The sequence below is a fragment of the Balaenoptera physalus genome (assembly GCF_965194825.1).
Source record: "Balaenoptera physalus genome assembly, chromosome: 7".
Classification (NCBI taxonomy): Eukaryota; Metazoa; Chordata; class Mammalia; order Artiodactyla; family Balaenopteridae; genus Balaenoptera; species Balaenoptera physalus.
The window spans coordinates 79,942,929-79,957,142 of record NC_138886.1 but is presented as its reverse complement, the minus strand read 5'-3'; the positions used below and the strand labels follow the sequence as shown (position 1 = coordinate 79,957,142).

Below are 14,214 nucleotides of genomic sequence, written 5' to 3'. Positions count from 1 at the left end.
AGAATTTTGAGAAGCTGCACCTATGTGGACGTGTTCTTACAGAGGAGATATTAAAACAGTGCCTATCATTAGATTAAAGCGGGAGCTGGAAAGGAAGGGACTGGAGAAGACGCCAGAATGGCAAGACCTCCATTACTTTGGGTATTTCTTTCCCTTTTGTTGTCCCTCCCCCTTTAGTAAATTCTTGTTTAACTATTTCAGTTATGTCTTAGCTGTGTACTGGGGCATAAAGAAAAGACTCCTCCTCTGATCTCTGGAGGGTCTAGCCTTCATTATTTATTAAGGAAAGCAATAACTTTCTCCCAGTAATGTTTTCAAATACATTGGAAAAACTGTAACCCCCCAAATAAGATCTTACCCAGTGGCTCTTTCTCAAAGTCGATCCTGATGGTCCCGGCAATTGCATACGCTATTACTAAAGGCGGAGAGGCTAAATAGTTGGCCCGGGTATTAGGGTGGACTCGCCCTTCAAAATTCCTGTTCCCAGACAGTACTCCAACAGCAACAAGGTCCCCCTGTGTGAGGCAAGGGGAAAAGCAGGTCGCAAAGAGAAGAGAATGCCTAGGCTCCATTTGTCAAAGTTTTCCCTCTAAGCTTCCCCTTCACTGGTCCTCTCCCTGGGAAGAAGAGCACACAGGGTGACCCTGTGGGAGACACTCTGGGTCAAAAGCAGCTGAGAGACACATTCAGTGGTTTCTGCTCATGAGAAAATAGCAGGTTGGTCAGGAGGCAGCGTCCTGGTTATTTTGCTGCTGGGGCCTGAGAACAGGCGGGCAAGACTGCAAGTTGAAAGCTAAAGGAAGCCACACTGACTGACAGGGATTCTATAATTAATGCAAAGCAAACCAAATAGTATTTCTCAACGCTATAGAATTTATGGGACAAAAGTCAAGCCAATGCAATTTAGTTTACATTCATTTGTCTGACTTGGAACCAGTTTTCAGACAACAGGAACAAACGATTCTGGCGCCTTCTGCAGTCAAAACCACGTTTATGGAGCACGCGTGTGCCAGGCGCTGCACTAAGTCCTTCGTGTCCACTATCACCTTAATGCTCACAACTCTATGAAACAGGTGCTATTACTATCTCCAGTTCGAGTTGTGAAAACTGAGGCACACAGAGGTTAATTAACTTGCTCAAACGTATACAGTTAATAAGTTTCGCTCAACTCCGAAGACCGTACTCTTAACCACATCCCATGCTTCCCTGGACCTTCTTAAAATTAGCAGCCTTTTGATCACACATCATATGAAACATGACAACAGCTCTGAAGACCCACAAGTTCCTCTGTAATCACCTGCGTGATGGCTTCTACCACAGCGTCAGGTAAGGGCCCACTGTTGCCAATGCAGGTCATGCAGCCGTAGCCCACCACATCAAACCTAGGTACGAGAGAGAAGCACAGGATGGAGAACGGCTCTCAGTGGGCTCACCTGCTGGTTACACTTCCTGGAGACCACTGACCTAAGTAAGTTTAGTACAGGGCTGTTTCTATACAGCTTTCATTCTTGGGAACATTTTGATCTACTATTCATCCATTCTAAATCATTCAATTAAGAGTCCTTTTTATAATTTACTTTTTTGAAAAACTGAAGTATAGTTGATTTATAATATTATGTTAAGGTGTACAAGGTGATTGTCATATACAAACACACACACACACACATTTTTTCAGATTACTTTGCACTGTAGGTTATTACAAGATATTGAATAGTGTTCCCTATGTTATACAGTAAATCCTTGTTGTTTATCTATATATACTTCTTTTTTTGGCCACGCCACGTAGCATACGGGATCTTAGTTCCCCGACCAGGGATCAAACCCGCACTCCCTGCAGTGGAAGCCCGAAGTCTTAACCACTGGACCACCAGGGAAGTCCCATAGCTATTTTATATATAGTAGTGTGTATCTGTTAACCCCATACTCTTAATCCCACCTCTCCCCCCAATCCCTGCTTTCCCCTTTGGTAACCATAAGTCTGTTTTCTATGTCTGTGAGTCTGTTTCTGTTTTGTAAATAGATTCATTTGTATTATTTTTTTTAGAGTCCACATACAAGTGGTAATATATAATATTTGTCTTTCTCTGTCTGACTCACTTCACTTAGTACGATACTCTCTAGGTCTATACATGTTGCTGCAAATGGCAATATTTCATTCTTTTTTATGGCTGACTAGTATTCTATTGTATATATATATCTTCTTTATCCATTCATCTGTTGATGGACACTTAGGCTGCTTCAATGTCTCAGCTATTATAAATAGTGCTGGTATGAACATGGGAGTGCATGTATCTTTTCAAATTAGAGTTTCTGTCTTTACTGGATATATTCCACTGACTGCTGGATCATATGGTAGCTCTATTTTTAGTTTTTTAAGGAACCTCCGTACTGTTTTCCATAGTGGTTACACCAATTTACATTCCCACCAACAGTGTAGGAGGGTTCCCTTTTCTCCACACCCACTCCAGCATTTATTATTTGTAGACTTTTTGATGATAGCCGTTCTGACTGGTGTGAGGTGGTACCTCATTGGGTTTTGATTTGCATTCCTCTAAAAGTTAGTGATGTTGAGCATCTTTTCCTGTGCCTCTTGGCCATCTGTAAGTCTTTGGAAAAATGTCTATTCAGGTCTTCTGCCCATCTTTTGATTGAGTTGTTGGTTTGTTTGTTTGTTTTTGATATTGAGATGTATGAGCTGTTTGTATATTTTAGAAATTAATCCCTTGTCGGTTGCATCATTTGCAAATATTTTCTCCCATTCTGTAACTTGTCTTTTCGTTTTGTTTATGGTTTCCTTTGCTGTGCAAAAACTTTTAAGTTCGATTAGGTCCTATTTGTTTATTTTTGCTTTTCTTTTGCCTTGGGATATTGCTACAATTTATGTCAGAGAATGTTTTGCCTATGTTCTCTTCTAAGAGTTTTATGGTGTCATGTCTTCCATTTAGATCTTTAAACCATTTTGAGTTTATTTTTGTATATGGTGTGAGACAGTATTCTAATTTTATTGATTTACATGAGGCTGTCCAGCTTTCCCAACATCACTTGCTGAAGAGACTGTCTTTTCTGCGTTGCATATTCTCACCTTCTTTGTTGAAGATTAATGACCCTAGCTGTATGGGTTATTTTTGGTCTCTCTATTCTGTTCCATATAATTTACTTTTATAAGTAACTTACTTTTTAAATTTATAAGAAAATTATAAGGAGTCTATCCGAATGATCTGGAATTTTTAAAAGTTGAAATCAGATATGCCATTTGATGTCTTTATTCACTACTCTTATTACATAATCCCAAGGACTTCTGAGTTTTATGAGGCACATGACAAAAATCTTTGTCATCCAAATTAGGAATAGTGGATTAATTGGAGAAACTGTATTTGGCAACAAATAACTAATTGACTTCAAGGAATCAGAACATTTTTAGGCATGGGAAATAATTATTTTCATACCAAAGGGCAGATTCAGTTGCAGAGCCAACACTAGCCCGTAGCACACCTTCACGCAACTGAGAAAATACGCCCCCTGCCCCAGGAGTGCAGCGCTACAGCAGAGCACGGGCTTGATATCAGCCCCTGCTCTCTTCACAGACACCCTTGTCTGATGAACAACCAGTACAACTGTACAGGAGGGCCCTGCTCTGTCGGAATGTGAGGGTTTGTCTGTTTACCATCTGACAGAAGACTACGCAATTAGACACCATCAGATAAGCTTACATCCGTTACAAGGTGACTTAGCAAAATACCTGTGGAATACAATAAAACAAAAGCAATGGTGTAAGAGATTTCTCCCTCACCCAAGCTGAGACAGGTAAGGCATGACTCCGCTTTCTCGCAGGTAGTAGGTGACCACACCACTTCCAGGAGATAGGCTAGTTTTGATGTAAGGCTTCACGTTCAGGCCAGCATCCACAGCCTTCTTTGCTAACAAGCCTGTGAAATGGTAAACACAGACACAGTGTGTGGGGCTGCCCACTCTAGGTGCCACGGACATTTCAGGAAAGAGACTGGCTTCAGTCTGCACTTCCTGCACTGCTCGACAGAGGCCCATTCATGTTGGTGCTTTCTGCCATTTTTGTTGCCTGACAGAAGTCAAAAGCTCGCTGGCCCAAAGTCATTTACATGTATTCAGTAAACTCAAAATTAGCCATGGACATGAAGAAAAAGATAAAAAGAGCTGTGCCTTTTTTTTTTTTTTTTTAAAGAGATAAACCTGAACCATTCATGATTATATTATAGAATGAGTATTTAATTTTTGGAGGGAAAGCAATCTTTCTAATTGTATTTTATTTAGATGAAAAATAATAGGAAGGACCCCTTCTTAAAGTATGTGAATTGTGTACTTGTTGGTGAGGAATACAGTCTGCCTAGAAGATAAAAATCTAATCCTCAGATATTTCTTGAAGTGGAAGATCAAGGGCTCTTGGGCCACTTGACTCTGGGCAAATACAGAGACTATTTATTACAGGGACACTGGGTGCTCTGACTTAGGACATATCAGGGAAGTGGGAAAGAAATAAGGAGTGGGGGGTATAAAGAGACAAAAAGCTACAGACAAGCTGGTGTCTTATCTTAAGGAAATTGGTTTGTCCAAAGCTTAGGTGGCAATAGATGAATTCCTGGACAAAGAAGGTTTTCCTTACGCACTTGTCCAATTCATAAAGAAAGAACTGTTTGTGGACACAAGAGGAACTCTTAGGGATATTTTAAAATTTGGAAACTAAAGGGACATTAGAGTAATGAAACTCTGCATGTAAATATTAAATAAACAGAATTGCATAATAGGTAGATAAGTTTTATCAACCAGTGCCCTGTGCCCTAATTCAGATGCACTTGACAATGCATCTAAGACAGACTAAATTCTACTGTACAAAAAGGCCTATCGGGGGTTTTATGGAGAAAACTGTGAAATGAAAACAGTTTTTTTCCTCTAAAGTCTGACATAAGATTCTAGGCTTTACCAGAAATTCATCTTTCTTTCCTCTCTTCTCCTTATTTTCTGTGTTGATTCTAAAGACTATACTACTTTAAATGCTTTGCATTCAGCATTATTTATTGTGTAAACATTTCTGGGCCAATTAATCTCTGCATCTGGAAAGGATAAGGCTCAGGGAACTATATGTAGAACTCAGTTAAGCCCCTGGGTCATGTCTTGGGAAATTTTCACCCACACGTCCACATGACCATCAAAGGCACTTACCTGCTCCTAACATCACAGATGGATTACTGGTGTTAGTGCAGCTGGTAATGGCAGCAATTACCACAGAACCGTGAGCAAGGGTGAACTCGCTATTATTATAGATAAATGTCTTATGGTCATTATGATGGTCCAGAGCAACCTGGAATCCTTTAAATCCTTGCTATAGGAAGAAAAAAAGAAAAAAATATATATGGTCAAAAGTTCTCACTTTGGAAGAAAAAGAAATACTTTGGTAACTATAGTTTTAAAGGCCAATTCTTAACAAAACATAAACATCTTAGCTGGTAAACTCTGAAGTGCTACAGAAAAATTAAAGTTCCCTTTACTCTTTTTAAATCTTTATAAAAGGGAGTCATGATTTCTGAATCTGATTTTGCTTTGAAATTATTAACAATTATTCCCCACCTCAAATACCGAAACGCTAAAACTACAAATTTAGCTTAGTCTAATTAGAGCTAATTAGTACAGATGTAATGGCTGCACTGAGGGTGCTGATACTAACCTTTATGGAAATTTAGAAAAAGGTGCCATTTTGGCCACATTCAACCAATCATAAGCAATAAGGCTAACACAGTGCAGCTGAACATTTGGTAAATGCTGGCATCCCGTGGATAAAATCCATCACAAATCTTATTCATTTGAAAAATGTTCATTGAAAATCTACTGTGTACAAGATACTATGCTGGGCACTTTGTGGGATACAAAGGTGACTGTGCATAAATCCTATCCTCAAATCTACAGTCTAGTAAAGGAAATCAGACATGCAAATAGCATACAGTACCAACAGTGAAATTAAAGGCCATGAAACACCATCACAGGGTTTCCGACTGATGCCATGAAGGTTCAAATGAGGGAGAGATGACTTTGTGCTATGAGATCTGAGGCCACGTTGTGGAAGAGCTGAGAGATTAGGGCATGCAGACGGGGAAGGGACATGCAGGCAGGGGATGGCATGAACAAAAGTACAGTGGCCAGAAAAGTTTGGGCAAGTCGAGTGAATACTGTGGTGAGTCATGTGAAAAGGAGGTATGCTTTTGAAAAGGAGGGTTGAGTTGTGTTTACAGGCAATCAAGTGCTCTAAGGAAGCTGCTTGGCTCATAGCTAATACGGAGGGAGGCATCGAGGACTACAGGATGGAGAGGAAACGCCCGCAGCACCAGGCTTCAGGAAGACTCATCATCGAGGCGGGTGAAGCCTGTGCACAAAGAAGCCGGGCATGGGGCAGGGTTGGGGAGGCTTTCCACCCACCTCTCCCAGGTCCCTACCTTGGCTCCAAGGCAGCTCTCAAAGTCCTTTTTCATGTCAGATACGGCAACTTTGTCCTGAGGCCTTTTGGGTCCACTGCAGCAAGGCACTACTGTTTTCAAGTCTAACTCCACAACCTGTGCACCCAAAAGAAAAGGAACCGTGGAATTGACATTATACTCACAAAGAAAAAAACACAGCCATGCCAGAGAATTTAAAACACCACAACAATAAAAATAAACTAAACTACCACATTCAAAACCAAGGAAGTCAATGTCCATTTTACACTGAAAGGATGAATTTCCAAAGTTCCAGATGAGCACTTCGATAGCGTGGGACAGGCAGAAGCCTTGCCACCTCTCAGAAAGACCAGGGTGGGCATTGTGGCTGCCGCCAGGGTCTTTCACTTGGCCATCTTTGCAAAGCAGCTCATCATCCTTTTTATTGCTTAAGTTAGTCTGAGATGGATTTTCTACTGAAATGATAGATAAACCATTGTAATTTTTCAAAGATGACTGGGGGAATGCAGCCATTAACTCATCAATGCCAAGAAACGGGCCCTAGTCTAATTGAGTATTTCCTTCCCTCAATGTAATATGAAACAAAACAAGGATCCCACATCTGGTTTACCCTCCGATCTTGGCTGCTGAGAAAAATGTGGATTCAGTTTGCACCCTAGAAAATGAATGAAGATAAGTACGTCGATGGGTAAATCAGAACAAATTGATTCACTTGCACCTCCATTTCTTTCCCCATCTATAATAATGATGTGCTTATCAGCCTTTAAATAGCTCCAGTCCTTCTAAACTCCTTTTCCAAAGATCTTCCACATAAGAGGAGTAAATCAAAAAGGGGGAGCAGGGCTTCCCTGGTGGCACAGTGGTTAAGAATCCGCCTGCCAACACAGGGGACATGGGTTCAAGCCCTGGTCTGGGAAGATCCCACATGCCGCAGAGCAAATAAGCCTGTGAGCCACAACTACTGAGCCTGCGCTCTAGAACCCACGAGCCGCAACTAATGAGCCCACGCGCCGCAACTTCTGAAGCCCCCACGCTCTAGGACCCGCGTGCTGCAACTACTGAAGCCCTCACGCCTAGAGCCTGTGCTCCGCAACAAGAGAAGCCACCGCAATGAGAAGCTCGTGCACCGCAACGAAGAGGAAGCCCCCGCTTGCCGCAACTAGAGAAAGCCCGCGCGCAGCAACGAAGACCCAACGCAGCCAAAAAATAAATAAATTAAATAAATTAAAAAAAAACAAAGTTGGAGGGGGGAGCACACTCAACCTAATGGCCGGGAAGAATGGGACAAGTTATGTTATTTTATGTCTACAATTCCTTATCTTTTTGATTTTTCAGCCTTTTAACACCCTGTTCTTCTGCGATAACTTGGCAATGACTAATTTCCTACAAATACACTCCCCAAGAAAAAACATTCACAACTAAAACCACAGGCTTGAGAAAGAGGAAACACATGTTCAGTGAAAGGCACTCTCATACCTGGGCAAAGTCTGGGTCTTGAAAGGGGTCACTGAAATTCCGAAACATTCCTACAGCCTGAAGATACTTTTTAATATGCTTTACTTTTTCTTCGTCACGACCTAATGGGCATTTTAAGAAGTAACAAGTAACAGATGTTAATATTTCCTGATTAAACTAATGCCTCTACCAGAAACTATACAAGTAATGGGCATTTCACTTAAACACACACCAAGAGCTCTGCTGATATTGCAGCTTTCAGGCGAACAGTCGGACTCTCTAGCCGATGCTGCCGTTTACTAGGGGCCATTCACTGATCTGCTGTTCTACCGAAGTGACCATTTTCTGTAGAAGATTCTTACTTATAAGCACTCCTCTCTCTTTGGTTACGGGTCTTAATTAAGAGGATCCTAAGCCTCAGTGAATTGTCAAAGCATACCTCCGACGCATCTGCCTTCAGCTGGCCACAGACCCTCAGCATTCCACGTTATTCTTGTTAAAGTAGTAATCCCCGCAGTCTCCCACCACAGATCACCAGCTGTGTGCCCAGCACCGTGTGCTGAACATTGTAAATGCATTATTTCACTCTCTAATCCTTTATCATGACCTTATGAGACAAGTACTGTTATTATCCTCATTTATGGATGGGGAAATAGTGGCTCAAGAAGATTAAATAACTTTGCCATGGGACACAGGCCGTAAATGGCAGAACCAGGATCCGAAGCTGAGTTTAACTCCAGAGTTCAAAGTCCTAACTCGTGATGCTATATCACCAGGAATATGACCCTGAAAGCTCTGCTGTTTCATTCTGATCAAGACCCTGGTTGCAGGAGATAATATGCACGGTTTGCCCAATGGACACGCAGTTCTCCCAGTTCTCTGACAGTTAAATAAGACTGTTTGAGAGCTTGATTCTTGGATCCACAACAGATCAGCATTTTTTTTTTTTTTTTTTTTTTGCCTCTTCATTTTAACTGAATTGTAAAGGTCATCAGCTTTCAGCATGGACCTTATAACAGATGACTGTCTGATCTTCGTTAACATATTTATCATGACCTGTTGTTGGGCCCCAGTGTTCATTACATCCCCTGTCATCCTCTCCACGAAGATATGCTGGAGAAATTTCTTTTAGGTTTCAGTTTAAGAAAGTGTTCAACTTCTCTAAAACCATTGGTTTCAATTCAGTAGATGTTACAAATTCGGTACCAGATCAGTAAGAGGTTCAGTGACCACCTCTAGAGCCATAGAAACTAATCTCATCTCTGGATGTATTTTGCAGCTTTCCCCTCCCCACCATCCCTTCTCTTCTCTTCTTTAGGTTGAGTGCCTCAGCTATTTAATCGAGGGACAGAGGCAGAAGGTAGTGCTCCAATTCTCAGCGTTCTATGAACTTTAGAAACAGCCTTCTGTTTTCAGGGTTCTGCACTTACCTGTCTGCACCAGGTACTTGATACTGACTTCATCAACCGGGAAAAAGGCAGCAGTGGCGCCATACTCTGGACACATGTTGGCAATTGTAGCTCGGTCGGCAATGGACAACTGGGCTACCCCTGGCCCGAAGAACTCGACAAATTTGCCCACTACCCCAACCTGGCGGAGGTGCTGAGCAACAGAACAATAGCAGAGTTTGAGACTTGATAACCTGTATTTAAAATGCAGAACTATCCCCTTGCAATTCTCATAAAGTAGCCTTGTGAGTAAACACAAAAAAATGAATTAGCCCAACATATGTTTGATTACTTTTAAAATAAAACTTTAAAAGTAAAGCCAACTAAATACAACATGGTATCTTGGAGTAGATCCTCGAACAGAAAAGGGATTACTGAAAAAACTGGTGAAGTTTCTAGTTTAGTTAAAAATGTCACACCGATGTTAACTACTTCTGTTTCTCATAAATATACCATGGTTATGTAAGATGTTAACATCTGGGGAAGCTGGGAGAAAGGTACCAGGAACTCTGTATTACCTTTACATCAACTCCCCTGTAAATTTAAAATTATGTCGAAACATTTCTTCAAAAAGAAAGAAAAAGTAATATAAAAACACAAATAATAAGAAAAGTTTTAGCCAAATGAGAAAACTTCTTTCTAAAAATTAAATAAATTCTTTCAACTTGAATAAATTATGATCTGCACTTGTTGAATAAGCAAATGCCTTGTTTTCAAGGGTATAATGAACAAAGATCCTGAACACAGGTATAAGTCAAATGTAACCAAAAGATCCAGGCAGTCTGACTCTCACACCTTTTCCATACAAGCCATCAGCCAGGGCTGGAGCCTCAGTGACTGGCTTGGCCCTGCATGAAATCAGCTGTATGAAGTGTGGACAACCACACGCACAGGCTCTTTTCGTTACGTGGAATTCTGCCAAATTTTGTGGGCAGAGCCTATATTATTCCACACTTGAATGATGCGGACATCTCTGATGAGCTATAGTGTTCAAATAAATCCAATTCCGATGTCCATGACTATTAAATCAAAAGTATAGTATCCATCCCACATACCCCAAGCCTCCAAACTATACAACCAGAAAAAATTGTGTGATAATAATAAAAAAAAAAATTACTTTTCTAATAGTCTTTCAAAATGAAACTGCCTTCTTTTTGCAAAGCAAGCAAATCACCAAAAAAGATTATTTCCGACAAGGGCAAATGAAAAAAAAAAAAAAACAAAACTAATATTTTCCAGCTTGGAGAAACATCTGTTACAATAATGTAACTTGTAATACAGAGAATGGAATTTTAAATAGTCAAAAATTATTCATAGAGTTTGTTATTTTCATATAAAGAAGAACCATGTGGAAAAAATGTAGAAGTATAAACATACGCATGGAAATGATTTCTTATAACCTCAAGATAGTGATTATCTCTAGAAATGAAGAGGGTGGCTTTAGCCATAAATATTACATTTCACTTCTTAAAAAATATACATACAGAGAGAGCTCTGAAGCAAATACAGCAAAATGTTACCATCTGTTAAGTCTACATGGTGGGCATATAAATGTCATTTTAACTTCTGTGTATTTAAACTATTTCACAGTTTCAAAAAAAATTTTTAAAGAAAAAGATCCATGCAGCAACAGAAGAGTAAAATGAACATAATGATCTGAAACCTAACCGCAGAGTTCTCTCCTTATGTCATCTCTTTTAAAGTCATAAACGTACTGTTTCCTAGCATTTCTAGAGCACATGGAAACCAAGAGAGACTCCATCATGGACTTCCTTCCTATTTGTCACTGCGACTCAGACCACAGAAGAGGCAGCACATTGTTACCTTGGTGATGGTGAGCACGATGTCAGTGGATGTTACCAGGGGGTGGGGATTTCCCATCAGCCTGTAGCCAATCACCTGGGGAAGCACCATGCTGATTGGCTGGCCCAGCATGACAGCCTCTGCTTCGATTCCACCCACACCTGTGTGGAAAGGCATGACAGAATAATGTTTTCCTTAGTCCTCACGATATCCCTCAGGCATAGTTCAGTGTCATTAACAAGTAGTCAACCCACTTGTAGTGTTTTACTAGTATAGAGTTATATTTCCATGAAGAACAGTTATCTTTTCTCTATTTCCCTCTGTAGAATTTTTAACAAGTGTTTCTCAAAGTGTGGTCCCCCAAACACCTGTGTCAAAATCCCCTTGATTTCACCCTAAAAAGGAGAGTGGGCTTCAGGAGTCGCTGTTTTTAACAAACACCCCAGCTGATTTTTCGCTTATTCTAATTCGTTCTTCCAAACATTATACTGAGTGCCTAAAAGGCATGAGACACTTTTCCGGGTACTGGAAATTACTGGAAAACAGACAAAAAAAACCTCTCTGATATTTGTGGTCACTCAAATTCATGCTGCTGGGATCTAAGGGTATCAAAGTAAATCAAGGTATTTACATAGAACAGCATAAGTGGAATAGGAACCCGGAAGAACACTCACCCCAACCGAGAACGCCCAAACCATCAATCATGGTAGTGTGCGAATCTGTGCCCACAAGACTGTCTGGGTAGTAATATCCATCCTGATCAAATACCACTCTTGCCAAATACTCCAGATTCACCTGGTGGATGATTCCTGAGCCAGGAGGAATAATCCGCATGTTGCGAAAGGCCTGAGAGCCCCACTAGGATTGAAAAATGGGGAGAACGCTATGAATGCCAGACACACCTTTATGCAGCTCACCTCCTTGGCACCTCTTCCTCATACCCCACACACATAAAGAATCAACCAATGGAGCCAAACTCTGCCCATACCTTTAAAAATTCAAATCGTTCTCTATTTCTTTCAAATTCCAAGTCTTGATTCTTCTGTAAACTGTCTGCCCTGTCAAAGAGAAAAACTAAATGTATAAATTTTAAGGCGTAAAATGTTACTGGTCAAATTTATAGGTGATAAGAAAGAAAATGGCAGTTTCATCTGCAGGCTTGCTGGATGGTATTATGCATTCATTCACATGGGAAAGAGGTAATTAAAGAAAGTAAAAAGAATAATTATTTTTTGGTTCAGGTGATTTTTATAATACCTTTAAACATGGTGGGTAGAAAACATTAAGTGAATTTAAGTTAAAACTATTCTAATCATAAAGTCTGACTCTTAGGAACAGACTCAAGACATTTATGATGACAATAGCAGCTTAGATATTTAAAGAATCTTTCTTTCTGTACTCCTTTCTTACCTATGACCTTGTTACAACACCTCTCTGAGCTGAGCCATATCTGGGCTGGCATTTTCATCTGTTTTATGTTGGGAGGTAGGGAACCAGTGATGTCAGGAGGCACAGGAGTTTATAGAATCACAATCTCCTATCTTTCAAAAGGAGGTTTATGAGGAGGATGGTGCCACTCAAGAACATCTATAAAGCCCAGATTATATACCGAGGTTTGCTCAAAGTCATTCAGTTCATCAGGACTGACATGGACAATTCAGGGCATCAGGAAGCTTGTCCAGAATTTTTATAATCAAACTACATTGTTTTGAGTCAAGGTAGAGCAAGTCATAGTGACAACTCGGCATGGTTAGCACGCAGGAAGCGCTTACAAACTGTCATGGGTTGAGTGAACATAGGAAAGGATAGTGAAATTAATAGCTAAGACCCAAGTCAGACTTCACTAATTGATAGTCAACACTTATTGACGTTACTAGGAACTAGGCACTAAAGTGCTTTACATTTATTTTCTAATTTAGTCTTCAAAATAGCCCTTTGAGATAGGGGCAACTAATATCCACATTTTTCAAAAGAGGAAACAGACACAGAGAGGGTAAGAAAGTTGTTCAGGACCTCACAGCTAGTAAATGATGGAATTGGTATTGAAACCCAGGCAGTCTGACTCAGGAATGATGTTCTGAATCCCTATGCTGCCTCCCTGTAGTAGTAGTTGCAGAAACTGTAGCAGCAATGGTGGTAGTGGTAATAGCAACAACTACCATAATAATAATAACAGCAGGAGCCAAAGTGCAAGACTGCACGATGCGTCATAGGCTCCAGGTGCTTTACACACATGAACTCATTCAGTCATTATAACAACCCCTCACGTAGGTACTACCATTACCCCAATGTATGGAAGAGGAAGCTGAGGCACAGAAAGATTAGTTAACTTCTCCAAGGTCAGATGCTTGTAAATTACAGAGTGGTCACCTGAACCCAGGTCTGACCGGTCCCGGAGCCTCTACCTGAACCGCTATACCCACTTTCTTCTGTCACTTATTAATGATCTACAGAGCCTACCTGGTGCCACATGCTGGGTGTACAAAGGTGCAGAAGGGGCACGTGTGCTGCCCAGCTGGAGCTCAGAGCCTAGCGAGAGACACGGAGAAGCAACCAGGCAACCATGAGAGTGTGATTATCAATGTCATGATACGGGAAGTACAGGGTGCCAGGGGAGCGCCCAGAAAGGGCCATCAACTCAGACCAGGGAGCCAGGGATGCCTTCCAGAAGGCAGTGACATCGATGTAGTCTGGAGGGCGAGGGGGAGTCTGCCAGATGAACACGGGTAGGCAGGTACTCCTTGAGAAGAAAAAGACTGGAGGCACTTATTATTTACTCTACAAATACACATTCAGTTACCATGCGGATTTTTTTCTTTTTCTCTTGATGTGAATATTCTTCCATATAAGTGTCAGTTGCTTTGATGGAATCAATTGCTGAGAGTATCTTAGAGCAGGGGTTGGTCCACAAACTACGGTTCATGAGTCAAATCTGGCCCAATACCTGTATATGTTTGGCTGTCAAGCAACGAATAATTTTTATATTTTTAAAGACTGGAAAAAAAATAAACGAAGACAGTATGTGGCCAGCAAAACCTAAAGTATTTACT

General features: G+C 40.8%; 1 protein-coding gene across 2 annotated transcripts in view; it reads right to left on the bottom strand.

The window, feature by feature from the left end:
* ACO1 (aconitase 1) overlaps positions 1–14,214 on the bottom strand; it is a 59,922-nt gene that overhangs the window by 16,563 nt on the left and 29,145 nt on the right. For both annotated transcript variants that reach the window (XM_082467559.1, XM_082467560.1), the window contains exons 5-14: positions 12,153–12,222; positions 11,839–12,022; positions 11,186–11,325; positions 9,344–9,515; positions 7,935–8,035; positions 6,459–6,575; positions 5,194–5,353; positions 3,791–3,926; positions 1,298–1,382; positions 359–515 (exon numbers count right to left, since the gene is read on the bottom strand). In XM_082467559.1, coding sequence (XP_082323685.1) covers positions 359–515; positions 1,298–1,382; positions 3,791–3,926; positions 5,194–5,353; positions 6,459–6,575; positions 7,935–8,035; positions 9,344–9,515; positions 11,186–11,325; positions 11,839–12,022; positions 12,153–12,222 — 1,322 coding nt within the window. The remainder of the gene's footprint in view (positions 1–358; positions 516–1,297; positions 1,383–3,790; positions 3,927–5,193; positions 5,354–6,458; positions 6,576–7,934; positions 8,036–9,343; positions 9,516–11,185; positions 11,326–11,838; positions 12,023–12,152; positions 12,223–14,214) is intronic.